Source organism: Corvus moneduloides, chromosome 6, assembly GCF_009650955.1.
Source record: "Corvus moneduloides isolate bCorMon1 chromosome 6, bCorMon1.pri, whole genome shotgun sequence".
In the NCBI taxonomy this organism is placed as follows: Eukaryota; Metazoa; Chordata; class Aves; order Passeriformes; family Corvidae; genus Corvus; species Corvus moneduloides.
Window position 1 is genome coordinate 16652476 of NC_045481.1, and position 27350 is coordinate 16679825.

The 27350-nt window shown below is 39.1% G+C and overlaps 2 protein-coding genes across 8 annotated transcripts in view; both read left to right on the forward strand.

The window, feature by feature from the left end:
- RPS6KA5 (ribosomal protein S6 kinase A5) overlaps positions 1-5785 on the forward strand; it is a 75191-nt gene extending 69406 nt beyond the window's left edge. For all 5 annotated transcript variants that reach the window (XM_032111368.1, XM_032111369.1, XM_032111372.1 and 2 more), the window contains 2 exons: positions 775-938; positions 1906-5785. In XM_032111368.1, coding sequence (XP_031967259.1) covers positions 775-938; positions 1906-2145 — 404 coding nt within the window. In that variant the 3' untranslated portion in view covers positions 2146-5785. The remainder of the gene's footprint in view (positions 1-774; positions 939-1905) is intronic.
- A 12995-nt stretch (positions 5786-18780) lies between these two features.
- Positions 18781-27350, forward strand: part of TTC7B (tetratricopeptide repeat domain 7B) — a 130028-nt gene continuing 121458 nt past the window's right edge. The window contains exon 1 of one of the 3 annotated variants that reach the window (XM_032112160.1): positions 18781-19003. In XM_032112160.1, coding sequence (XP_031968051.1) covers positions 18883-19003 — 121 coding nt within the window. In that variant the 5' untranslated portion in view covers positions 18781-18882. The remainder of the gene's footprint in view (positions 19004-27350) is intronic. The other 2 variants (XM_032112161.1, XM_032112159.1) reach the window with 2 other exon arrangements.

Consider the following 27350-nt stretch of genomic DNA (forward strand, 5'->3'; position numbering starts at 1 on the left):
TGGTAAGATGCTGATAAGGTTAGTGGGATTGGAAGGAAATGAAGAGCTTCAGAAAAAGTGAACTCACTCTTACAACTTACTTAAAAGCAGAGTTTTTCTATTATGTTATTTTTGCTTTTCTAAAAAAACCGAAACAGCTTATGAGATAAATGTCTTAAAAACTGAGCTTTTGCAGAAAATGAATTTATTACTATTTCTTTTCCATTGGCTCTTTTAATTCCTGTACCAAGCCTACTTAGTGTTATTTCTGAGCTACTTCACTGACGTTTGCTGTACTTTGGGTCCCCTTAAGCTTTTGAGCATCTAATTATATTTTCATCATGAGCTAGACACCTACCTTAATTCTACTTACATGGAGTTCTTAATTTTTGTAGAAGCAGACTTGTAAGGAATTTTTCTGCCAAAAATGTAGGGATTTCCAGATTCAGACTTGAGTGGATTGTGCAGGGAATCTGAGGCTTACTCTTTTGAATTTCATCCTAGACAGGTTTTAAGTGAAGAAATCATTTGGTAGTTCTGAGTTTGTGTAAAAAGAGATGTGAGTTACCAAACAGTTAAATATCAATTTTTTGCTTTTAAGATCCTTCTGGAGAGGATGACTGTGTAACATTGTGTGAGCCTTATCTAGGATAAATATTGGCATACCTGGGATAAATATTGACATTAGTTACTTATCAAAGCAATGCATGAGATTTTATTAAGAAATATTTGCATTTTCTATTGAACAAAGATAAATAGCTCACAGTTTTAAAGAATGTAATGTGTTTCTATTAGGACTTCTTACAGTGGATCCAAACAAAAGAATTAAAATGTCCAGCCTGAGATACAACGAGTGGCTTCAGGATGGCAGCCAGCTCTCATCTAACCCTCTAATGACGCCTGATAACTTAGGCTCTTCAGGAGCTGCAGTGCACACATATGTCAAAGCCACTTTCCATGTAAGTTCTGAGAAATGTTATGTCATGTGCTATGTTTTGTAATGTGTCATCTAGATTTGTGTATATTTTGTCTTAACAACAATACATATCTGTCCTATAATTAAGTAGGTACTTATAGCTGGATTTATTTTCCTCAATAACATTTCCTCATAGCATCTCTGATGGAGTACATGAAAATATGGATGATAAAGCTTGAAGAAATTTCTTGAAGATATTTATATTCATGAGGATTTGGGCATTGAGTGCTGTTCTTGAAATGGCTATTAAAAACACTTTATTTCTTAGAGAAATCTATTAAAAGGTCTTCAAACTTTTATAAAAAAAGACAGAACTTTATATTTAACTCAAGGAAATGTTTTTGTCCCGCTGGTTACTAAAATGAAGTAAAATTTCTGGAATATATGTATGTTTTATGTTTTATATCATGTTTTTTATATCATGGATGCTTTTTTAAGTGGACTTACTTGTCTACTCAAAAAATCATTTGAACTGCAACTGTAATTCACAATCACAGTGTTGATTCTCATGATACCTTCCACAGAGAATAAACCAAAATTGAGCAGATTTATGCTGAAATGCTTGTGGGCTCTTTTTAGGAAGGAGAGAAGAAGAAAGTAATTGTTTCTTGGAGAGGTCCTGATTATGCAGCATAATTTGGGCTGAAAGAAAAACTGTAATTTAACAGTGTCCTCTCTGAAAATGTAGTGTTAAATAGGTGAAGGCTTAATAAAAATACTTCTAAAGTAAAAAGAACAAGGAGAGGAAGACATCAATTAATAATGTTATATATTGGCTCTTATGTACCTGTAAAAAGGCTGGTAGAATCATTCTTACAGCTACAATAGGAATTAGTCAAGAAATTACGTTTTATCTTGTGATGTATCATAGATCACTCACAATAAGTGATAAGGCATAAAATGTGTTAAATTTCTTGAAAAACTTAGAATTACCTTCTATTTTTAAACAGGCCTTTAACAAGTACAAAAGGGAAGGATTTTGTCTCCAGAATGTGGACAAGGCACCTCTTGCAAAAAGAAGGAAAATGAAAAAAACAAGTACAAGCACAGAGACACGTAGCAGCTCCAGTGAAAGTTCACATTCTTCTTCCTCTCATTCTCATGGTAAAACTACACCTACAAAGACATTGCAGCCCACAAACCCTACAGACAGCAATAACCCAGAAACCATCTTCCAGTTCTCCGACTGAGAAGCAGAGAATATCCTGTCTTGAGGAATTAAGTGGTTATAGACTTGGCAGTACCTGTATTGTCTTCTCCCACCCTTCCTCCCTGTGGCTTACAGGCTGCTACAGGAAGACGTCTTTTGCTTTAGAAATTTATTTTAGTCATACCTTTTTAGCTTTGTAGTTCCATACATTTCTTTTTAGTATTGTTTGGTATCACTGGATATAGTATAATACTGTTATACAACAAACATTGTATTCTCTGAGGGGTAAATTACTGGTGTGCAGTCAAGCTCAAGGTGAGGAGCTGTGCTGCTCGTGGTACCGCTTGGAAGAAGACTGTTTCTCAGTGTCACAACCTTCCTCCCAGTTTCTTCCCCACTACTCAAAGAAAGGAAAGCTCTGTAACATATATAGAACTTTGGGATCTTCTGCTTTTACCCAAGCTCTGTGAAGAATGTTATAGAATTTGATTCTTCGTGCATGTAAAGAATCATTGGTACAATGCACCAAAGCAGTGTAGTACTTTAAAGCCTTTTAAATTTATGGTTACATTCTGTCCCATTTATTTGAATTTTCAGATCAAAATGAAGCACTATGGAACTCTTATTTTGTTTTAAAAAGTAACTCCACATATCTTGTTTTAAACAACTGAGAATAGAAGTCTTAGATTTTTTTTTTTTTATTTATTTATTTTTTTAAACGCATCTAGGGTAAAAGATATCTAATAAGGTGAGATGTCTAGTACTGTGATACAATAACTTTTTTTTTGAAGTTATTAACTTCTAAAAGATTTTACAGATTCTAAAATGTAATGCTATAAGAGAATATTAAATTTCGTATTTGATGCTTTAGAAAATGGTCACATGTTAAAATACCTATTTCAAGATTTAATTATAATTTATATTTTCTTTTTATATTTACACAATAATTTTAAAATACTAAGATTTTTTTAAAGATGAGAAAACTCCAGTTTCAACATTTGTTATTATAGGGTCCATAAAAATGCATACCAAGTTATTTGAATTTTGCATTGTGCAAATATGGCAGTTTAATAGTGACTGTAAAATATTAGAATATATGTTTTATTTTTTGCACTTTATAACATCCAAGGGAGATGTTTTAGAACAAAGTGCACTCAGATCTCTCTTCCTACAAGGTGCTGAGCACTGTTTTACTGGGCTGAATGACCTGAAATCCACCATATTTGGTGGTTGTGGTCATTGTGAAGGAGAATTCTGTAGTTTGCAGGAGTGAATCCCTGTATATTACCCACTGTTTTCATTCCTTACTTTAAAATGCAAAGCTCTTTCTATCTTGCTTTTACATTGTATATAACAAATACTAGACCTGGGCACCTTGTGTAGTGTAGATGTCAACAATTTATGCACTGGGAATACTAAAGGGAAATTATATTGAACACTGTGCTTCACAACTTGTTCACTGTGGTGTTCTACAGTGAAGTATTTCCTACTGTGATAGTATAGTATGTACATAACTGTTTGGAATCATAAATGTGACTTACAGAAACATCAGCATAAACTTTTAAATCAGTATATTTTATAAATTTATGGAGAGCTCTTTTATAGCTTGTATTCTCAATGACTAGGGGTAACTTAAGTGCTAAAGATGACTCCAGTTTTGCAAATGCTTACATGTGTAAGTTTCCACTGAAGTCAGAGAGGTTCCTTGTCATATGCCTAAATTTGTGTGATGGAAGACTAATTGACTAGAGGATTTTGTTAACAGCTGTCTCTATCCTAAAGTAACCTTAATCCAAACCCTATGCAAAAAAAAAAAAAGGTTATAGAAATTGTTTATATCAGTGGTTTTATTTATAGAATTATATCAGATATCAGTATTGACAAATACAATACATCCATGTTTACAGGGATTGTGTGTATCAAAACAAGGCTTCGAAGCCCAACATGTTTGTTCTGTGTTTCTTTAATATAAATAATGGCATTCTGAGGTTTTGGAATTGCTCATGTGAAATAGTTTACTACTTTCTTGATGTGAATGTCAACAGTAATTGCAGCATTAATTTCAGGTTGATGTGAATATTGAGATTTGCACTGTTTATGTAGAAGTAGTATATTTAAAGATCAGTCTATGTGCTAATAACACAACCAATTTTAAGTGGCCGATGTTAAAGTATTGAAAAATAATTGTCAATGTAATATATTCAGGTTTGCTTTCTGAATGCTCTCTTTGGAAGTAATCTCAATAGTGAACATGGCTCATTTGTGAAAGAATACTTTTTCTCTCCCGAATAAACTTGCTGTAAATACAACAAACAATCCACCATTAATACTTGTTATGCAGTGAATTGGGAGATTGAAGAACAGGTTGCTTGTGAAGTTTGCACTTTGAGCAGTTCTTGGAATTTGTTGTCTTCAGGATGAGGACAACAAAAAGCAATTTTGGTCTGATTTCATTCAGGTGTAAGAAACTTTTGGATACCGGGTGGATTTGGAATATTGTGACCCAGCTGAAAGAACTTAAATATTAGGAACACAGAACAGTTGTTTCCCTGTTGGGAAATTTAAACTGTTTCTTGACAAACTGATGAAACAACAAGAATGTTTGCACAAGATGCTAAATGCTAGAGATAATGGTTGTATTGTCAATATTTTTTTCTACACAGGTTTTGAGAGACTGTTGTGAGACTAAAATTATTAGAATACATCACTTGTATCAAAGACAACTTTTATAGCTGAATATTTCTGTGTCCTCTTTGTGCTCTCACAGTAGTTGTTTAATAAAAATTTAAACCCAGGGTATTTCTTTCGGGCAGGGCTAAGTAATTTAGGTGTCACCTTGTATTTGCTCTGAACCAGTTACCCAGGGTAGCTGAAATGTTTATAACCTCTGTCTTCTGCCTCCAGGTAACAGAGCTCTTGAGGAAGTGTATTTGACACTAAGCTGTCTGAATTTTTAGATTAGCATCTTTACATAAACAACTGCTGATGTATGTATACACTGATACAGTGCAACTTGAGTTGCAAACTAGGCAGCTCAAGAGTAAGTTTACTTCTTGTTCTGATGTCCCTGCAGGGAAATAGTTACTCCTGGCAGAACAGTTTTAATCTGTTGCACAGCTTGGCACTCAAGGTCATATAAAGACCATGGGCCAAGTTTTTCATACTCAGACCACTGTTTCAAATTTGAAGTGTGCAAGTTAATCTTCATTAGTACTATAAATACTTTATATTGCCTTGGTGAAGAGATGTTACACTGCAAATTATGTGTATACTCAGATTTTCTTCACATTGCTGCTATACCTCAATCAGCTTTAATGTCTAGTAATGGTATCTGTCTGCTGTCAGAAATACAGTGCTGTCAGCAATGCTGTAGGCAGATTTGTGTGAAAAATCAAATTTCTTATCAGTAAAGATTTAAATTAGTGTGGGTTTTAATCTGATCTTCAAAGTACTCAATATCTGGTGAAGCCATTTCTTTGTAATACTTTTAGAAACACAAATACTAGTATAGTGGGTAATTCTGCTAAAGGATTTAGCAGTACAAAGTACAAAGAAAATAACGACTTCCTGTTCCTCTGGCTTAGGGAAATTTCTGTACTTTAAGGAAAAGAATCAGTGCATTTGGCATATGTATTGTTTACTGCTATGAAAAAATCCTTATTAAATACTTTTAAAACCCCTGTTAAATACTCATTAAACAGTTGGGGGCGGGGGTAACATATGGCATCTCAGAATGGATTGGGGCTTCAAATTGGCTTTGCTGATGGACGTATTTTTTCAGCCCTTTTCCATGGCTACTTTTCTGAACAAGGTAACGATTCCTACACAGCTGTATCCCTTCTCAGTCATCTGACAACAGAATAATTCTCAGCAGAAAATGCGTTCATTGGTTGTAATGAAATATTGCACAAGCATCTTACATTTTTCATCTGTGCATGTGTTCTCTGCATGCATGTAGATACATGCTGTATTGCATGTCTGGATCTCAATTTAAAGTAATATGCCTTGATTAAGAGAACTTGTATTTTAAAAATGGGTTCTGGACTCACACAGGTTCAGAGGACCAGATAAGGGGGCTGCCACAGAAGAGGAAGAAGGTTATGGGAAGTCAGAGGTGAGAGGCTTCTGGGAAGATATTTTCAGGGGTAATTTCTCCCCTGTCTATCTCCATGTGCATGTATTATTCACTGACTGAATTGCAAGCTTTCTTGCCAGTTGTCCAACATAAACATTTCCTACTTCTGCAGGTCTCTGAGTATGTGTGTATGTAGCTTTATAACATTTAGTTCATCATACTGAAATATTTGTTATGTCTCAAGTATCATTCCAGGTGTTTTTACTAAGTCAATGGTCTTCATTCTTTCCCCCATAAGTGACAGATTTTTCAAAATCCAGTTTTTACATGGCTAAACATGACATTGCTTTCCTTCAGTTGAGATAGTTGACTGAATATTCTGGATTGAGAGCACAGAATATAACATGGCTGTTTCAGCTGCAAAGAGGTAAAACTGCTTTGATCTTTGTCTGCTGAGAAACACTTCTCAGTTTGGTCCTTTGACCCACAAGGCACTGGATTCTCTAAAAGTAGAAGAAATGCAGAGCTGTTCACTAGCTCTCACCTGCCATCACGCATTTTTATATATCACATATTAAATAAATTCTGAAGGTTCAGGACACTTGTGTAGAAAAGAAAACTCAGACTGATTCCTGTAGTCTGCCCTAGAAAATAAAGTGATGCTTTCAATTACACAGACCAGCTGAAACAGTCTGGTTTGTTGTACCCAGAAACTGCAAAATGGAGAAATGCAAGAGACTTGCAATAATGTAAATTTCAAGAAAACATGTATTTTGACAGCCTTCGTGTTCTGTTTGATAGAAATGGAAGACAGCAACTGGCTGGGAAACAATTGTAAGTGTTAAGGTAGAGATGTTACAGGCTGGTGTGACTAATACTTTATTCAGCGGTAGAGAGGAATCCATATTATTGACATGTAAAATTGCTTTTAAAAATTGGCAGCCAATCTGACTGTATTTACAACAATCATGGAGAAGTCTGCTAACTTCCTTTGAAATACCAATAATAAAGGAAAGAAAAACAGAACTCTAATTGCTTTGGGAACTGCCAGAAAACCTAACAGATGAAACTGCAAACTGATTGCAAACTTGTTACAACTTTCTTAATACAAAGATATTTGTCAACAAATCCAGCATCAAATCTTAAAATTGGTGTCTCATTTATGTTCATCTAATTTTCCTTGGTTGTTTTTTTATTTTGTTAAATATGTAGTTGTCTTAGTATGATTGTGACCAAAGGTGTATTTTCAGAAGTAGGAGAAAAATTTAAGGATTTAGGATTAGGCCTTGTGAATAACTAAAAGAAATCTGTTTGGAAGGGTAACCATTTCAAATATGCATATATATTACTAATATTTGCTGATAAAACTATGTCTAACCAAGTACATTTTATCTAAGTTATGGGTGTGATTCTGTGTGACATTCAGCTATGTTAAAAAAGCTTTCAAGTGTAAAGTCTTTGGAGTTTAGCAAAGTGAGAAGAAAGGGGGAAATTGTATTTCAAGATGATGGTGCAAAGAGGGGACAATGCTTGAAATTTGTCCCCGAGTTACTAGAGGTGACTGGTTACGGAGGCATCATCGTATTGTCTGCAGAAGCTCACTCATTAGTAACAGTACATATGCTTTTTTTCCTTTAAAATCAATATACAGTGGAGAAGAGAACCTAAATTCCCTAAAGCAGCAAATACCTCAGAGCTTTTCTCAGGTGTCTCCTTAATGAGTTCTCGTCGTTTAAATAGACAATTCTGCTGTATAGAACAGTTACTCCTGTAGAAGCTATGCCTGCTTGAGGGAACAGGATCCCACTCTCTGGTGATGTGTTCACTGTAGGGGGATGGTACAAGTTAGAGCTCAAGGTGCTGTGTCCCTGCTGCTTTTAAGTTCAAGTGTTAGTACGATTCTGCTTAGTATGTATCACCATGTCAGTCCAATTGGTATGCAGCTGTGGCAGGTCAGTTCAATTTTAAAGCTGTCTAATTAAAAGGAAGACTTGAGATCTACTTCAGGACCAAAGTGAGAACAGGCTTTGAATCTTAACATACATCTGGATTACAAAAATGAATAAAAGTTTGGCATTGGCTTTCAACCTTGACAGTCCTAAGATGCTCCTGCAGCAAATATGGATGCTTACAGATATCTTTACAGTATTGATCTCTTTCACCTGCAGAGAAAGAAACCTGGAAAATTTTTTCTTGCCAAATAAAAACTTTTGCTGGAGTCCCACTAGAAATCATCCCTAATTTCTACCTTTACTTTTGAAGCTGTAAAGGCAAAAAATGAATTGCTGACAGATTCTGACAGCTGGTTATAAAGGAGCAGGCTGTGTTAATTTGCAGTGAGAGGAACAGGGCGTTCTATTTCTTGTGTCAGTGTGGGCAGGGAGTGGGGAGAGGGAAAGAAACGGGAAGAAGGGAATGCTGAGTGCTTTACCTCACTGTAATTTACAGGACATTCTGGTTGCACACCATTGCTTTTGAAGGAGCAATGATCTCCACATTTAATTAAAATCTTTTTGAATAAAAAAACCCCACACAGATTAACCTGACAACTTTTCTTCTTGGAAACAGTGCCATTTTCAAATGGCAAATCCAGCATCACGGACATTGATTTCCTGATTTCCTTAATGCCAGTTATCAACAGATTGCAGTGAAATTTTCTTTCTGACAAATACGCACCTCTCTAAAATTCTTTGTCTTGCCAACAAAGTGCAAACCTTGTGATAGTAGTTTACCAAAAAGCAAGAGAAGTAATTGAACTGGTTTATTTTGCCCAGTATTCAGAAAATGAATGAGGATTTTTTGGAGTGAGTCCAGAGGATGATTCTGAATTTGATGGGAAAAGTACTAAAAGAAAGGATAATTTTGCAGTGGTGGAAAAAATACAGGAAAGCTGTGTTCTAGAATACTGCTCAAGATTTGGGGAAGATTAGTGGAACCAGATGTCAGGTGCATGCTCCTGTCTCTAGAGCTGTTAAAGCTAACCATGCTTATTTGAAGGGTGATAAGCCCAGCCTGTTGGCCAGTCCTGCCAGAGCCACAGGTTTTAGGAAAATCTGTTGTTGGGCTTCTGTCTTGGAGGTACTTTGCCTTATTTGCAAGTCTTGCTAACTACCAGGGTATGATCAACTTTTGGCAAATCAGACTCTTCAGCTGTGGTGGAATGATAACTGTAATGAAGGTTTTGATTTTCAGCAGCCTGTTTTCTTCCTCAGGCCATGATGTTCAAAATGGGAAGAGATTTTTTTTGTTATTGTTGCACTAAATTGTGTGGTTAACCACTGTGATGGCTTCCAAGTTAATGCAAAGCAATCTGGAGAAGTACATTGTGTCGTTGTTAACAAGTCAGCCTTGGATTCCCCTAGGAGCAGCTCTTGCCAGAGCTGTGCACAGTGCAGAGCAATAGCATGGGTATTCCCTGTGGTAGCTGGTGGTCTGCATGTCCACTGTTCTTCTGACTCTTGAAGTTGTGCGTGCTGGGAACTCTTTTCACAGAAAAATGGAAATAAACCGAACGTCTGAATGCTAGGCAGATGATACTTGGCTGAAGGCACTTTTATTGGTAACAACCAGGGAGTTTACTGGCTGTTGCATTATGCACGACTTCTCTGGCAGTAGGGAGAAGTATCTGAACGAGTCTCTAAGACAGACTGATAGTATTTGAGCTATTACTGATCTCCAGCACTGTCAGGAGCTTGGGTTTGGAGGAAAATGTGTGAAAATGCCTATATATGGTAAAATCCTATGGTATAATGCTATCAGCATACCTAAAGAATCCTACGTTTTTCTAGTATACATTGGGATTAAGTAGGTTATGCAGATTTTATTTGGGTTTTTTAGGGTGTGTGTGTATGGTGTTTGTTTTTAATGACTATTATTTATTTTTACTCCCCATATTGTATACTTAGTTCTGTTACTTTCCTGGCGATTCTATTTATGTTAACCCACTTATCTCTTTGATTTCTGTAGTCTTTCTGCTTGTCCTGAAAGGTAATACATGGGTATTTGTGCCCAAAAAGAACTGTAGAGTCAAATGACGAATATACAGGGGAAATAAAAGGATGAAGAAAGACTATGCAATATGCACTTTCCTTTATCAGTGTGGAAATACCCAGCTTAAATTGCACTGGTCAATAAATAGGTACCTTACTCTTCAGATGATGTGACTGACAAACAGAATGAATCGTGTTAGAAGTACAAAAAGAACAATTTTTTAAATAACTGAATAATTAAAAATTTTGGGTCGGTGGAATGAGTGTAAACAAAAAGGTACAGGCTTAAGTAGCATCTTCAAACTTGCATCTAAATATACTCTGAACAAGGTGCCAGATCTGGCTGGCTGAGTTATCTTTTACACCTTGAAGTAGAGTTAGGTCAGCAACTGGTAGGAGAAGTCAGCTTTGTCCTGCAGGTGTGGAACTTCAGATTTTCAGGAACCTGTACTTGGATCCAGCAGGAGCAGTAAGTGGCTGAAAACTGGGAATTAGCCCCCAGAAGCTTTGTTTGTGAACTATCTTTGTGAAGATAGATAAAGTCCACAGAAGGATAGTTCGCATCCATTCCCAACCAGCTGTAGTCACAGCAACATTACTGTTTTCTACTTGAGTTTTTATCAAGCAGCTAAAAAAGCACATATGCTGTTCTTATGTTGTCTGTGCTCAGAGATAAGATGATCTCCAGGGAAGTGGAGTAGACTGGAAATTATGTTCTGTGGTTTCAGACAAGTGCTAGACCCTTTGCAGACTTCTTTGATCATGTTACTGTATTTTAAATTAACTGCATTTCAGTCCTAATCTTCTCTGGAAATACCAAGTTGAGCTTTTCGTAGAAAGGAGCTGTGCCATATCAGAGTATATGAAGAAGAAAATAATTGATTTTTAGATAATCTCAGAAGCTGCAAGCAGAGTTTGTCTTTTGACCAACCAGGGCAAGTGTTAGGCAATAGAGTTCTGAAAGGTTGACTTAGGCCAGATAAGGAAAGTTGTAGTGTGTAAAGCCAACTGAATATTGTAAGAATGTCAGAAATGTAATGCTGAGTCAAACCAGTGAGACCAGAATTGCACACAGCACTCCGGTGCAGATTACAGCGGGGGCTACACTCTGGCAGAATGATGTTGGCTGCTTTGTCCTCAGTAGTCTTTTTGGTGATGCCTGATGTTTCATAGTGCACAATTCCATACTGCACAATGCAGCAAGGATTTCAGGGAATTGTCTGTGATTTCCTGACATCCTGTATAAAATGTAAATCAGTCATCTCTAGACATTTGTATTTGACCAATTCATGTTACCTGAAAAGCACCCAGTCTTGTTTTGGAGATATCAAGACTTGAAGAATCCATTGCCTCTTTGGTATTTAACCAAATAGCTAATTATAGTGATAACGTTTTAAAAGTCTAATTTCTTATATAAATTTGTTTGGCACAGGTCTCAACTTTTTTTTTTTCTCTCTTACTCTGTTTTTAAATGCTGTTTTCTTTACATGGTATTTAATTTCCAAAACAAAAGGCAAATATTTTTTTGATTCTTCCAGTTGTTATGGCAGAGACTGGTGACTGGCCAGGTCTCTAAACTCATATTTGGTATGCAGAAATAGCAGCTCACACTCGTGTTGGTGGGTCCACTTCCTAGTGTTTCTGACCTGTAGGGAGTATGGATCTCTTGGAATTTTCCCCAGCTGATCCTAGAAAGTCTCCTTCTCCCCTCTCTACTAAGGACCTTGCTTTTGGAACATAATAATGTAGCCTTGTATGCAAATTTTCTCTTAGGGTCACCTCAGGCTGGGCAGACTGTGTTCTACCACTGTCTTCCACCTTCCTTTGGTACATAGGCACAAGCCCAGTCTCCTCAGGGTGCCCCTGGTGTTCCACGACCTGTTCAAAGGCACATGATGAGACCCAAGGAAGCCACTCTTTGTTTCAGACTATTTTGTACTAATTCTGGATCTGTTTATTCTTTAAAGGCTTCTCTCCAGTTATTAACATAATTGAAAAAAATCTAATTTAAATGCATGATTTTTCATTTTTTCCAAACACAGCACAAAAATAGTTGCTGAGCACTCCTTTGTCTCTGTCACCAAAGATTTTCTTGCCTCTGGATAGTAATGAACTGATGATGTTGCTAAAATTATTTCATTGTCCTCAGCAACTTTCTTAGCCATTTGTCATAGTACTCACAACATGCAGTATATTTCTGTCAGTGTTTTAAGCTACCTACGGGCTTAGAAACTTTCCGAAGTTATATGTAGCTTTCGACTCCCTCTGGTGGTCTGGCAATGGAGCTGGCAAACGGTTTAATTGCTTGTAGTGACAGCAACAAGCAACACGTTTGAATGCAGTAAGACGTTGGATTTTGTTTTTACCCTTAAGAAATAGGCAAAGATAGTACATGGCTGGTTTTCTGTGTTGAAAAGCAGAGGCCTAATAAAGTGCAAAACCGTTGTATCTTTCTAAAAACATATATTATTTATTTATTTATTTATTTTTAAAATCCAGAATATTATTCTGGACACTGTTTTCATAAATAAGTCAAAAGAATAGGAAAACGTCTTTGCCTCTGAGGTTCAATTTGTCTAGGAAGGTATTTTTTTTGAGTTTAAGCTAGAGATTAAGCTACAATCTGGATCACATCTACAGTTTGGCTGAACTGTGTCTCTCAGTTTTGTTATTGCGCAGAGACTACGCGGGGACCCTTTTCACCTGCTTCCCTACAAGTAGTGTTGAACACCAGTTTGAAATACAGCAGGGAGGAGGCTTACCCTGGCTTTTCCCTGAACTTAAAAGTAGCCAAAGCACTTATCTGAAATCCTTGAATTTTTGAGCAAGACTGAAATGTTTTACACTGACACAATAAACATGAGAAACAGCAAACTATGGCATTTTTCTTCCCATTTTGCTTCCTATTTCTTACTACATGTTAATATAGGATAGCAAATTTACTGGCACCATACCATTGTAAAAATACAGTTGTGGAGCAAGTCGCAATTCAGATATAAATACATTTATTCAGCCTCCAAAAACCAGTGGAGTGCTTTTTTTTTTTTTTTTTTAATTCTGGAGATGACCTTTTTTTTGGTGTGTGTAAATACGTGCATTTGTGGTGCAGAGGATATTTCCAGGCACAGTGTGGCAGGTTTAAAATGTAGTATAAACACTGAGCTGGAAGAATGTGATTTTAGTATATATTGCCAGCTGAGTGATACTCTGTTGCCCTTTCACTGGCAGTGCTGGCTCCCATTTCACATGAATGGGCTTGGAAAGGATCTCTTTTGAAGTCTGACTTTTTATTTTTTGCAGCACATTTAGTAATTAAACTTTGGATTCAGACAGTCAGTATCAATGACTGCTAGCCCCTGTCATTTTTTTAAAGACTATGAGTTAGCATCAAGGGGTTTCTTAAAAGTGAAAAAATCTGTTTGCCAGATTGTACAGGCATACATTCCATTTTAAGTATCAATTGCCCATTATCTCATAAGTGCAGTATGAACTGAATCACTTGGAAGGCAACAAACTACCAAATCAAAAGTCCTTTGTGAAGAAAGCTTTTCAGGTTCCTAAGTTTTCTTGAATTGTTTTGTGTATGATTTTAACTTTCAAACGGCCATAAAGACTAATTGGTTTACAAAATAATGTACATTTGCAGATGAAATTATTTTATCTCTAAGAAAATAAAATCATCTAAGTGCAAAACCTTGAAATGCTGAAATAATTTGGTAAAGTTTATTTCACTTCTTATATGACTGTCTTCCTTGCTATGAGGCAGGGGTGGCAGGTTTTATAATGGGCGTGTTGTCAGACTGTTGATTTAGTGGATACTGTTCAGTCTCACTTTACTTCCCTTCAAACAGCATTTTTCTATTCTCAGAAAGGAGACCAATGTCACTGTGAAAATATTTTCTCAAACAATTTTCATATGGTCGGTTCTAAATTTCATAGAGATTACTGACTTCAGTAGGAATGGAGAGCTGTACAGTTACCTCCTTTCGCTAGTGATGTTGTACTAACTGAAAAAAAAAAAAAAAACTTAGGGTCCAGTAAAATTTTTGCTTCTATAATGGTTATGAGCTGTGCTCTTCACTGTAAAGAAATTAATTATCACACTAATGAATTTTGGCTTGTGAATTTTTGCAGTTCACATTTGAGAAAACAGCAGACAGTAGTAGGAGTTGATTGTGATTGCCTTAAAATACAAATAGTATTTGAATTGCTTCTCTGATCACTTGCAGTAGGAATATATTTAACTTCTTAATAGGCATTATAATGTTGATTTGAATTGAAAGACAAAAGACTGGTAAAATTACCATTTGGGCTGTGGAGAAGCCTTTTAATATTCACTTTATTTTATTTTACTGTGGATGTAAAATAAGGACTTCTGTGCTGTCTTCAGTAACATCATATTTCCCTCAAAATTGTTTTCTTTCTCTTATGTATGCTACAGATAGAAAAATAATTTTAATAATCAGCACTATGACTAGCAGTTTCAGACAAACCTTTTGGAAAAAACCCAACATACCACTGGTCAGTGTGCCAAACTAAAACCAGAGTAGTAGGTAAACTTGCATATTAAACACTTTTTCTTTAAATAGTGAAACAACACTGGCCATTAAGCATCGCTAACCTTTGACACAAATTGGCTGTAAAGCTTGGATTCTTCCCCACTACTTCAGTGGTGAACAGTATTTGTCTAAGAAGCCAAAAATTCGGTCTGGAATAAAAACCCCATTGACCCTGTAAGTTTGCTTGCAGGAGTTTTTTCCTCTCCTCTGAGTTTTGAGCATTCTATTTTCATATGTTACTTTTATAAATGCTAGTACTTTTTGAATTGGTTTTTCTGATTCCTTGTTATAGAATGTTTAATATCCTAGCAGAGATTAAAGTGCTACTTTATTTAAGTCAATTTATATTCTCTATAACTTTAACATTGTCACATTAACAGTTTAAAGGCCCATCACACCTGTTTCTTATAGATCTGTGTGGAGAAAGTTTCTTTTGGAGGCTAATTGTCAGGTTATGAGAAGTATGGGAGTACCATATCAGTGTGTGTATTGGGTTTGTGTGGCCAGGTTTTGGTAGCGGAGGGGACACTGCAGGAGTGGCTTCTGTGAGAAGCTGCTGAAGCTTTCCCCCATGTCCGACAAAGCCAATGCCAGCTGGCTCCAGGATGGACCTACTTCTGGCCAAGGCTGAGTTCATCAGAGACGGTAGTAAAGCCTCTGTGATAATATATTTAAGAAGGAAAAAGAGTTATTGCACAGATGTAATTGTGGCCAGGAGGAGAGGCATGAGAATGTGCAAGAGGAACAACTCTGCAGACTCCAAGGTCAGTGCAGAAGGAGGGGCAGGAGGTGCTCCAGGCACGGGAACTGAGATTCCCATACAGCCTGTAGTGAAGACCATGGTGAGGCAGCTGTGCCCCTGCAGCCCACCGAGGTCAGGGGAGCAGAGACCCACCTGGAGCAGGTGGATGCCCATAGGAAGGGTGGGGGAAAGGTGTTTGTATGATTGGGTTTATTTCTTATTATCCTGCTCTGATTTTGGTAATATTGGTTGGTAATAAATTCAATTAATATTTGCAAATCGAGTCTGTTTTACCTGTGACAGTAATCAGTGAGTGATTTCTGCCTGTCCTTAACTCATGACCCTTCCATTATATTTTCTCTCCCCTGTCCACTCGTGGAGGGGAATGATCATGTGGCTTTGGTGAGTACCTGGCATCCAGCCAGGGTCACACCACCGCAGTGCGTAACTGTGTAGTGAAAGGCCCTCTTTCTTCATACCAAGCTCATGAAATTGCATTGAACAATCCATTATTTCTCTTCCCTCTGTGTTTGGAGGGATTGGAGTGGGAGAGATGGCATAAGGCAAAATAGTTGACCAGTACATCTTAGTTACTTTTCCTGCATTTTGAATTTCTGTCCTTTTCAGAAACCAGGTATCTCTCTATATTTGCTAGCCAGCTGCCTCACTGTACAAGCAGACTATTTCTAGCCAAGTACAGGTATACTTTAGTATGCCCCAACAGTGTAATAAATAGGCCATTTCTAGAAACCAACACTTTGTTTAAGGTTGAAAAAATAAGGGACAACTGACAAATATGCAGGATCATGCTTCTTTTCTCTGTTACTTTTATGCTATTCATTCCAAATCCATTATTGTATTCCATTATGGGTCATCTACAAAGGAATTTTCTCAGAGCAGTTTTAGGTGTATGGAAACTTCATTAATGTTAAAGCAGATTTTCTAAGCATTTTAAAATGTGCTAATTCCTTTTGCAAAGATATCTCACTTCATAAATAGGAGCTGTTGAGATAATAAGCCTGATGAACTGTAATGTAAATATTTTAATACTATTCTTTTGCTGGTAGCTTTTAGTGAAATGATGTGATCAGTGCTAACAAAATGTGCTAGAATTGTTGTGAATCAATATGAATAATCTTCATAGGCAAATTAGCTCTTTTAGAAAGTTGAAACTTTAGTTTTCATAGTCTTATCTGTAAAAGAACTAGTAGTTATAATATCAAACATTTTGAATTATCGTTCTTTTCCTCCCTCATTTTTAACTTGTCTTTTCTCTCCAGTAAAAAAATCATGTTATAATCAGTTTGATGTTCTGGATCTTCTGAAAAATCATGTAGGCAAAAAACCTTGATTACTTATTTCTCCTTTTGCTTTTTTCACATTATTAAATCCTCTTTCCAGTCCTGCAATACTCCATTGTATTTTTAAAACACTGTTATGTTCTGCTACCATTTCCTTTCACTTCTAAAATCTGAAATTTTTTTGTTTGAAATCTGAATTATTTTGTTTGAAATGGGACTGTAACCTAAAGGTGCCATAAAAGCAACTTGACAAAAAGGCAAATTACAGTATCTGAATTTTGTGTTGTTATGCTTTCAATAACACTGGGAATGAAAAGTAAATTACCTGAAACACTGAACAAGACATTTCATGCCTGTCATAGAGTTGCAATGGCTGTGATGGTCTAAGGATGATGGAAGCAAAACAAGACGTGATGGAAGTAGATATTTATTACATTGAGGATATAGCTGGGGAACACACTAACAAGCTTTTAGTTGTATAAGCCTGGGTTTGTTCCTGGTCAATTAGTGATTCAATGGAAATTGTTGATCTTTAAAAAGATGCATCCTGTTTCTCATGTTTCAGCTGATGATCAAAACCAAGCAAAACTTCAGAAGGCATCTGTCTCTAGAATATGTGAACCGGACAATTGTTTAGAAATTCTGTTATGTGAACAACTCTCCCAAATGCCCACAGGCAATGTCATGTTTACATTTAATGGATCTATTTATAGAACAGTAGTTGTACATTTGCCCATATTTGACTTCTGACTTCATGAACTTGTAATTTTTAAAGACTAACATGTGCTAGATCCAGAGGAGTGCAATGCATGTAAAAGCAAAAATTGCATTCAGCCTGTTTTTTGAATCTTCATCATCATCTGTGACAGTCATCCTCTCAAACTCAACCAAATTCAACCAAATTGGCTTCACTGACTTCTCATTTCTGTGGATGAAAAGAATTAATTATACAAGTCTGCACTATGACCCAAGGATGTGGAGCGAGATACATGAATCATTTGAATTCATGCTGTATGTAGATACACCATATCTCTGCAAAACCTGTTTTCTGTCAGTGGGCTGTATCCTTATTTTGTGAAAAGTAAATAGCAATTTGTGTTGTTTTTTTTTTTTTCCCAATTCGGTCTTTTTGCTACTTTTTCAGTGAAAATCAGTCATGGCAGCAGCTTTCCAAGGTGTATATAAGTTTGTGGAACTTGTGTGTCTCGTATGTGTGATGTAGTGTTTGATAAAGATACAAAGTACCATCGGAATTGTTTCAGCAAGTGTTTTTGTTCCAGCTAAATGTTGGAAATGCATTTATTTTCTCAAAACACAGGGCATAATCTCTGTACCTTGCATTCCCTATGGTTTTTGACTAAGGAGGAGGTGAGTCCGGAGCTGGTGGCCACGCTGGGGTCTGCTTGGTCTGGAACACGGTGTGTAAGCGTCTGTCGGCTACTGGGACGGCAGAGACCGCGGTGAAGGTACAAAGATGGAAAAGCCAGGGGAGAGGGCCATTAAATGGACTAAAACCTCTCGAGAGAGCGTGGGTGAATGGTTTCAAGGTGGGCGAAGAGGTGACCGGAGACGGGCAGGAACTAATTTTGCGTTACCTTTTGTGGAAGGGGCAAGTGTAGCAGAGGCGGGGCGGTCTGTGGTCATCACTCGCCGGTGGAGGAATGGAATCAGCTGAACGTGCCATCCCCACCCCACGTGTAAGCCGGTTCTGAGGGGCAGCTCCTGCCGGTGCTCGCGGCAGCCCGGCGGTACCGGCCCGCTACCAGCGGCACTTTCAGCGGCGCGGCGGTCGCATCAGGAAGACTCCCCCTCTCCCTCCCCCTCCTGCTCTCCCTACGCCTCCCGCGGGTTCCCGGGCAGCGCTGTCCGGCGGCCGGAGCGACCCTTCAGCCCGGGCCGCGCTCCCCGCCAGGCCCGGCCGGCCCCGCCGCTGGCCCCGCCCCGCCGCGCGCAGCCGCCAGGGGGCGCCGCTCCCGGCGCTCCCGGGGCCGCCAGCGCGGCGCGGCCGCGGCGCTCGAGTTCCGCCGCTCCCGGGGCCGCCGCAGCCCGTCCCCGCCTCCCCCTGCCCGCCGCCCCGGCCCCTTCTCCCGCCGGGGCCCCTCGGCCCGACCATGGCCACCAGGAAGGCGGGCTCGCGGCTGGAGACGGAGATCGAGCGGTGTCGCTCGGAGTGCCAGTGGGAGCGGATCCCCGAGCTCGTCAAGCAGCTCTCGGCCAAGCTCATCGCGAACGGTGCGGCGCGGGGAGGGCGGCGGCGGGGCCCGGCAGGTGCAGCCGGGCGGGCCGGCGAGGGGGTCCAGCGGAGCCGGGGGAGGCGGCGGGGCCGCCGGCCGGAGGGGCGGGCAGCGGGTCGGGGCGGCCCGGCCGGGCGGGAGCGGCGCGGGGGGCGGCGGGAGCCGCCCAGGGCCCGGTCCCGGCCGGAGGCGCTGCGCACATCGCCCGCGGGCGCGGGGCTGGGGTGCCCGCCCGCCGGAGCCCCGCGGAGCCGGGGGGGCCACGCTCCGTCTGGCCGGGAGCGCGGCCCTGTGCACTGGCGCCCCGAAGCGCGGAGCAGCCCGGTGTTTATCACGAGCGCTGCAGTTTGCAGGCGCACATGCTGACAGCGTGCATAAAGCCCTAAATGTCCTTCTGCCTTCTGTGACTGCCAGAGTGTCTGTGCACAGCGTGTCGTATGAAGGCTTCCGTCCTTCCTTTTAAAAGCAAACCTCAGCAATATAGCGCAGCTTCATTCTGAGGCATGGAAGTACGTAATGAATGCGGGAGATACAGGGAAGTTCTCCTTGCCTCGGATGCCTTAATTCTGTGTGACAGAAAATATGGGGATAGTGTCTGCTTCTCTGGGCTCACTCATATGCTTGAGGTGGACCTGGAGGTATTTTCAGAGTGCAGTCAAGTCTGTGAAGACAGAACTTGGGGCGAATTCAGAGGTGATAAGTTAACAGAGAGAGGATGACGCATAACATTGACAACAAACTGGAAGTTTGTTGTGAAAGAAATGATAGCTTTGCACGTTTAGATGGGGAAGAAAACTGCAAGATTCAGGTCTGTAGAAATACAAATAAAAGAGGAAAAGCCTGACTCAAAGAGAAAAGAATTTAAGAATAAATGGGTAGTAGGTAACATTATATGTGTTTGCCTTAAAAACAACTGAGTGGTGATCCTGACACTGGTGTTATGCTAACTAAAAATAAATATGACTGAAAAGATGGAAGGTATGTTTAGTTTCACGACATACATCATTGAATGATAGACTATGAACTAGTTAGAGACAACTACAAGCAAAGGCATGTTTTTGCTGTCTAGTTGGGAAGCACGATCTTCATAGTTTCAAGATGTACTTAGGTATTTCAGACAGGCAGGGAGAGCTAGGCAGGAGATGTTATTGAGAGTTTGACTTGAATTTCTCTAACCTGTGTACTTTTTACCTAGCTGAAGCATATCAGAGAAGATTATGCAATCTGCATAACTTTACACTTCAGTGATTTTCCTATGAAGGCATCTTCTAGATTCTGTACCAGTCAAAATACAAATTATTGAAGCATTTTCTGATCTTTAAAATATGGGAAAGTGTCATATGCAGATTTTATCTCTTTCTGACAGCACATGAATGATTAAATCAATGTGCATGGCTTCCAATTCTGGCTAACTGAGAACATAAACAGTGAGTAAGCTAAGTGATCATATGGGATTCTTCTTTTGTATTGGAGTAACACAGGAGGAGAATAATTTATTTAGTGAAATACCTGCACCTGCTGTTGAGAGTGTCTAAAACTGGAAGTTTGTGTTCCAGATCTGGGTGTACCTAACAGGTTACAGGCCAAGGTTATCAGCTAGTGAGACTACCAAGGAGAGGGAGTGCCTGTGTTCCACCCATGAAGAGAGATGTGCACTGAAAGGCACTCTGATGCATATCCCTTTTGTTACTTAATCTGAAGCAATTAAGTGAAAAAAAAGTACTCTGGACCTTACTGCATCCTTCTGTACTGATGTTCAGTTTTACAAATTGACTTGGGACTGGATAACAAAAATCTGGTTTTTGCCTGAATGTGTAACAATATGTCATAGGAATGATTTAAAAGCGTAGGGAAGAGGATCTTCGTTCTGACCATGTATTGGTGTGTAGGGAATTGGCTTCAACTCTTGAATGCTGGAGCATTTCAACTGAGGATATCAACATTGCTAGGAATAGTGTCTATTGCTCTTTAAACACAGATGGGAATGACTCCTTTGGGGAAGGCCTCTTGTAATCTCTTCCATCTTGCACAATTGCAAAAGAATAGTCTGCTATTTTACTAGGACTCCGTTACATCTCCTTTTTGGAATTGGGGATTAGACAACTTGACAGAAAGTTTATTGGTCCAAGTTACTATTTGGGGTGTTTTGCATTAGCAAGTTCCCATCTCTTGAAGCTTGGAGCCTAAATAAGATGAAGGAAGAAATAGCAATGACAACTCCCAGGATGAAGGTCTGTGTGGATACATAAGGCAATAGTATGTACTTCTGATGAAATGCAGAACTTGAGAGGTGCAGTATTTTGAGCGGACTTGATTGTTGTATTGTTTATCCTGTTTAGTTCTGTTGATGGATCTTATCTACTCCCTAATAGAAGTCTGTGTATAAAACCTGGCAGTGGATCAAATATAAATGACAGTTTAGGTAGGATTTTGGTTGCATAAAAACGACACTAGAACAAATTTCTGTGTCTGATGGATTGCATTTGAAAGGCTTTCTGAGTTTGCTGAGCTTTAAGAAAGAGAGAAGAGAAATATTGATGAATTGGTCACTTATTTTGCTATTCTATAAGTAGTAGTCACAATTGGAATCATAGAAAATGTGTATTCTGTGTCAAGCTTGTGACTTGCATTGATTTTCACAAAGGATGGATAGATGGATGGATGAAAAAGGGTCTTTAACCTCAGATTTGTTAGCCACTTAGCCTGTTTGTATTATATTTCTCTACTTCAGAACCAAGACTCAGCAGCAGTACTGAGATTCATGCCATGTAACACAAATCTTGGTTTGAGCTTTTGCTGCATCAGCATTCTGCTAAAAGATTGGGTTAAAACTGTTATGTGCAGGGTGCTGAGTTAGCCTTGGCTAACAGCACATGCCCACCCCCCTGCTCAGTCTCTCCCCTTCCTTAGAGGGGCAGAGGAAAAAGATAGGATAAGATTGTAGCTTCAGATAAAGACAGGGAGATCACTTACTGCTCTGGGCAAAATAGCTTGATTTGGAGTAACTGAATTAAATTTGTTGCCAGTTAAAATAGAGTCAGATACTGAGACAGAAAGAAAGATATGAAAGTCACAATTTTTCTTCCCCCTTTCCCAGGCTGAACTTCACTCCTGTGCCCCTCCCCATGTGGTGCCGGGGGCAAAGTGGTCACAGTGAAAGATAGTTTCTTTCTGCAGCTCCTTCCTTCTCACGTTTTTCCTCTGCTCTGGCATAAGCTCCCCAGCTGACAGCGGTCCTGCTTTGAACAGGCTCTCTGCGCGGTACAGTTCCTTCAGGGCATATCCACCTGGCTTGGAGCACCTCCTCCCTCTCCTTCTCTGACCTTGATGGTTTTTTGCTGTTTCTCACTCCTTTTGTTCTCCTTTATTTTGTTTTGTGGCATTTTCTGACCTTTCTCAAATACAGTTTCACAGAGATGCTGTCAGTTTTGCCAAGGGCTCAGCAGTGTCTGGCTGTGGTACTGTTGGAACCAGCTGGGCCTGGGGCAGGGCAACCCCTGGCCTTTTCCCACTGGAGCTACTCCTGCAGCCCCTTTGTTGCCAGCACCTTGCCAGTTATAACCAGTACATCAGGCTTTTCAAAAACTGTAGCAGCTGGCATAGAAATCATCATGCTGCCCTGAAGGTCGCAGAGATGCAGTCCTTGGATAGACTGTAACCTGTTTGGTGCCGTCCTCAAGTGTTCAGTGTTCACATCCTGAGTATCACTTCTTGAATGGAACTGAGAAAAACCCAAAGTTGTTAGAAATAAAATCTTAGAGCAGTTTTCATTAATGAAACTTTGTGAGTGTTCCCAACTGGTTTAACTAACTTAAAAAGGTTGCTCCTAAGAAAATGATCTGAAGAAATTTTGATTGCTTGTTGAATTTTGTCTAACATTGCAAATGAACAGCGTGGTGGTGAAGCATGGTCATGAGAGTTAGTGGATGCCTTGAGTACATAATTTCTTGCTCACAGAATATTGGAAGAGGTTACAATACTAAATGCTGAATATCTGAAACTAATGAGAATGTATTTCAAAGTGCTCCTGGAACTGAGAAACACAATTGGAAGCTAGCAATCACGTTGCAAAGCTGATTGCAAGGCCATTATGTATTTTTGATGAAACAGTAGCGTCTCATAGGAAGTGTCTACAATAGACTTCAGTCAGAAGGTTGTGTCTGTTCAGGGCATTTTCAGGGCATCAGTACTCTCGTGTTTTCTTTCCTTCCTTTGGAAACAAAATGAGGAAGCTTTAGGTTGGTTCAGTAGCAAGCTGAATGGATAAAATAAAGGATCCATGGATTTCCATGGGAGTTTCCGGCCATTCATTGTTTCTGCAATTGGAACGTGACCTTGCTCCAGTTCAGTGAGATGTATGCCTCTGTCTGGAAAAGCACTGAGGGGGTGAATTTTTATAGTTTAAATGAGGTAGAATGATGTAATTCTCTAGAAACCTTAGCCAGTGTGAAATATTGCATTACTGCGGGGAGAGAATGGATGCCCAGGAAGTTCACGGATCTATATGCTACCAAAGGCATTGTGACATTGCCGTGAAAATAGAACATTACCTGCAGGTATCAAGTTTGCTGGTGGAAACACACCAACAGTGTAACACAATGGTTTTTTACCTAGTGAATTTCTTAGTACTTTTGCTATCCCATTTCTGTGTGATTTGTCTTGTCTGTGATCACTTCTCTGACTGCCTTTCCTCTCAACACCTTGTTTCTATAGTCTTCTATTAGACCTATCCTCATACTTAGCCTGGCAGAATAATGGAACAGAGAGGAGTTAGGAGCAGAGTAGCAAAACCAAAAGATGATGAATTATTTTTACATGTCTAATCTTGTTTGTCACCTTCTATGCTGCTCCCTTATCTTGATATAAGTAGGACCTAAAAATAGAAACATCGGTTTTCATCATTTTGCAGCCTTGTGAAATACAAGACCTCAGATGTATGGTTGAAGCTTATCCTCAGAGTAAACAAGGGATTTCTAAACCTCTTAGGACTCATGCCCTACTTAGAAGGTGTTTACCAAATTTGTTTGTTTTCAAACATACAGTTTGTAGTGCGATTTATATATGCAAAGCTTTCCTAAGAGATTGACATCTCTACCAGAAAAGTTTGCAGACCATGTGACGTGCCTTTTTGCATGTCCACAAAAGTAGAAGTGAAGGACTCTTCATTTGTTATCTGTTTTTGTTTTCCTCCTGATGCATTCACTGTCACATTTACAGAACAAGCTTACTAAGGACAGACATTTTTCTGAATGAAGAGCAAAGGTGGTGACAGTAGTTAGATGTGTTCTCATATTTTTGACTGACAGCTTTGTTTCTTCAGATAGCCAGGGGTGTTACAACAGTGTAAGTGATGATGTGGATCATCTGCTTGTACTCCAACTGTGTTGTCATCTGGAATAGAAAATGCTAGCGTGTGATTTCACAAGTAACCAAGCTGGTCTAATGCATGCTGCTATTATGTAGAGGAGTTCTTTCTTCCTGCCTTTAATCAAGCTGCTTCTTCTCTATGCAGCTTCTCCTGGTTATGTGTTCCTGGCCTCTCCCTTGTGTTGATGAACACCAGAGGTGGCAATTACTCTGCTTGGCCAGCAGTAAACTCTGTACTTCTTGTTCTGGGGCCTGCTGTGTCTGCTGGCTTGCCAAGCTGATTTGCCTCACACAGGGGTCTGAGTAGTGTAACAGCTGGTGGAAAATGAACAGTAGCAGCAGCCAGTGAAGGGCAAATGTGAGGGGAACTGTGAGGAAGCATGTAGTTGGTCTTAGTGAAATGAACTAAGTATTTGGGATATTTGGGGCTTATAACTGCTTACATTTATAAGGATATTTCTATATATTATGAATGTAATTATTTTAGAAATTGGATGTCTCATTTAGTAATGTTGGGTTGGTTGCACTTTTGCCTTGTTTAAAAGTTACAAGAAGAAATAGTAGCCAGGTTTATCAGTGAATAGATACTGGTATATATCTGTATTATAGCTTCTCTCAGTTCCTTTAAACTAACTTCAGGGGTTAAAGGTTATGGTTAACTTTTCTATAGGGAAATAAATTCATTAGCGTAAACTCAGGATCATTGATATCACTTTTGTTTGAGTTTGAATTTCATGTTAGTAAAGAAGGGGTCAGAAGGTCCTTAACTGTACCAAATATGAGCCATTCTCCTTCCCTACCAAATCTGGGCCATTCCTCCTCCCCATGAATCTGTCTTTATAAGAATAAAATCTTAGAATTTAATGGTTCAGTTCTTCACAGTTTTCTCCGCACTGAGCGCTGTTTAATTTGTGCACTGATAAGGAGTGAGCTTTGTAAAAAGCGAAGTGGCAGGATACTGAGATAAATTGGAAGAAGTGAGGCTGTCTGGCTAATAGTGTGAGGTGGGTAGCCAGACCTTTAATAATTGGAGAGCATTTGATCTCTGCTCCAGGCTGTGGAGGGAGAATGCTGAATCTGGGCATTTCCCTGCTGTGAGCAAATGTGTGGCAGAATGCATAGTGGCAGCTTTTAGTAGCTGCTCTGATCTGTGATGTTATCAGTTGCTCAGGAGTTACTTCAGGAGGTGTTGCATAACTTTCTGCAAGTTCCCACCCCACTGATGACCTGTGTGTGATTGATATGATTCCACTCAGAATTTGTATGCATAAGCTGAAATCCTATACTATAATCTCATATTATCTAGAGTTGTAAACTGTGTTTCTTTAACAAAAAGTGGGTGGGAAATCCCTTTTATTCCTAGAATTTTGAATGCAGCTCACCTGAGACCAGTAACTTGATTTATCTCCATAAAACTTTTACAAAGGCAACCAAGATGTGAAAACACCAGCACTTTACAGGCCCTCCCGTATTTTTCTGCAGTTAATTATGTGAACAAGTTGTAGGTCATCTTTTAAGTGTGCTTTATCTCAAACTCAGTTTTGCATGGGCTTAGCTTGCAGCTACACTTCTGTTTTACTTTTTACTATTTAATTGCAGTCTCTTTACCTTAATGGGAAGAAAATGGTGTGCATTAATCAAGGCTTTAATGGGACTGCATTAGAGCTGGGTTTGAGGAAAGGCAGAATAGAGACCTATTGTTTTTGGAACAGCTGGTAGAATAAAAACTAAACAAGCAAACAAAAAAACCACCACAAAAAATGAACCCCACCAAAACACCAACCAACCAAGTTGGCAAAAGGTACTTTATGTCTTAACACTGCTAGTTATGTACCTGAGACAATTGTTTCTGAGATTGACAGATGTAGGGTACTATCTTTCAAGAATTTACTTGAGCCTTCCCAAGTGGACCTGGAAAGCTAGGAGAAGAAAATTGGAAATGGTAGAGAACTGCGAGATCTTGCCTCTGGGGAACAGAGGCTCATCTATGTGCTTTAATCTAAGCTTTGGGTCACCCCAGAGATGAAAAATGTCTCTCTTCTGACCTGGAAATTAATCAGTGATTTCCTTTTTTGTCAATCATTTTCTTTATCTTTTTGTGACAACATCACTGTCATCATCTCTCAAATTTGTGCTGTGCTGCAATATAGCTGTTTGGTAGAGAACGGACAAGAGCCACTGTCCTTATGCCATGGCTTGGTTTTTGCCTTCTATCTAAATAGTCTCTAGTGTTTTGTTGTTGTTGTTAGTAGCAACGAAAAACCGTTTTATCCTTTGAGAAATAAGTCGTGGCAAGAAGCAAGATTGGAATGAATTCCTAGCTATCAAAGCATGTGCCTTTCCTGTTCTCCCAGTCGTTCTTTGATATTTATAACCTAAACAAAACGTAGATGGGAAGAAGCTAAATTTTGATCATTATTCCTTAGTGTGGTTGATAGAATTGCTTCCAGTTAAATACTCAAAGATGATGGTGGTCCTGTTTCCCACACTTTGTGCTTCCCAGTCTTGGGTATGACACTCATTTCTTGGTTTTACATTGCATTTGACTGAATGGGCCAAATCTTATTTAATTGTAAGCCTGTCAGTATTCTAGATGATACACTGTGACTGCCTTGGCTTGATTATTTACTGTTCTGATGGCTTTAACATTTCACGAAATCAGGTGAGCTTGAATATTAAAAAAAAAAAATAGTTTGAAACAGTTTTCTGTTCTTAATATGTGTCATCATAAAATAAATTTCAGTAGTAGTGGTACTTTGAAAGTAAATTTGCCTATACATAAATAGATTGGAAAGCCTATAATATTTTTCTTCAAAGCAAGTTTTGGCTGTCAAGCAGGAAAATTGTGTAGATACTATATAGCTACACAGGAAAAAGGTGCCATACCCACTGTGTACCTAAGAGGCAGAGAAATGAATGACTGTACATAATTAAAGGTGTTAGTAAGTAAAATTAAATTTCTTTGAACAGCTGGCTCT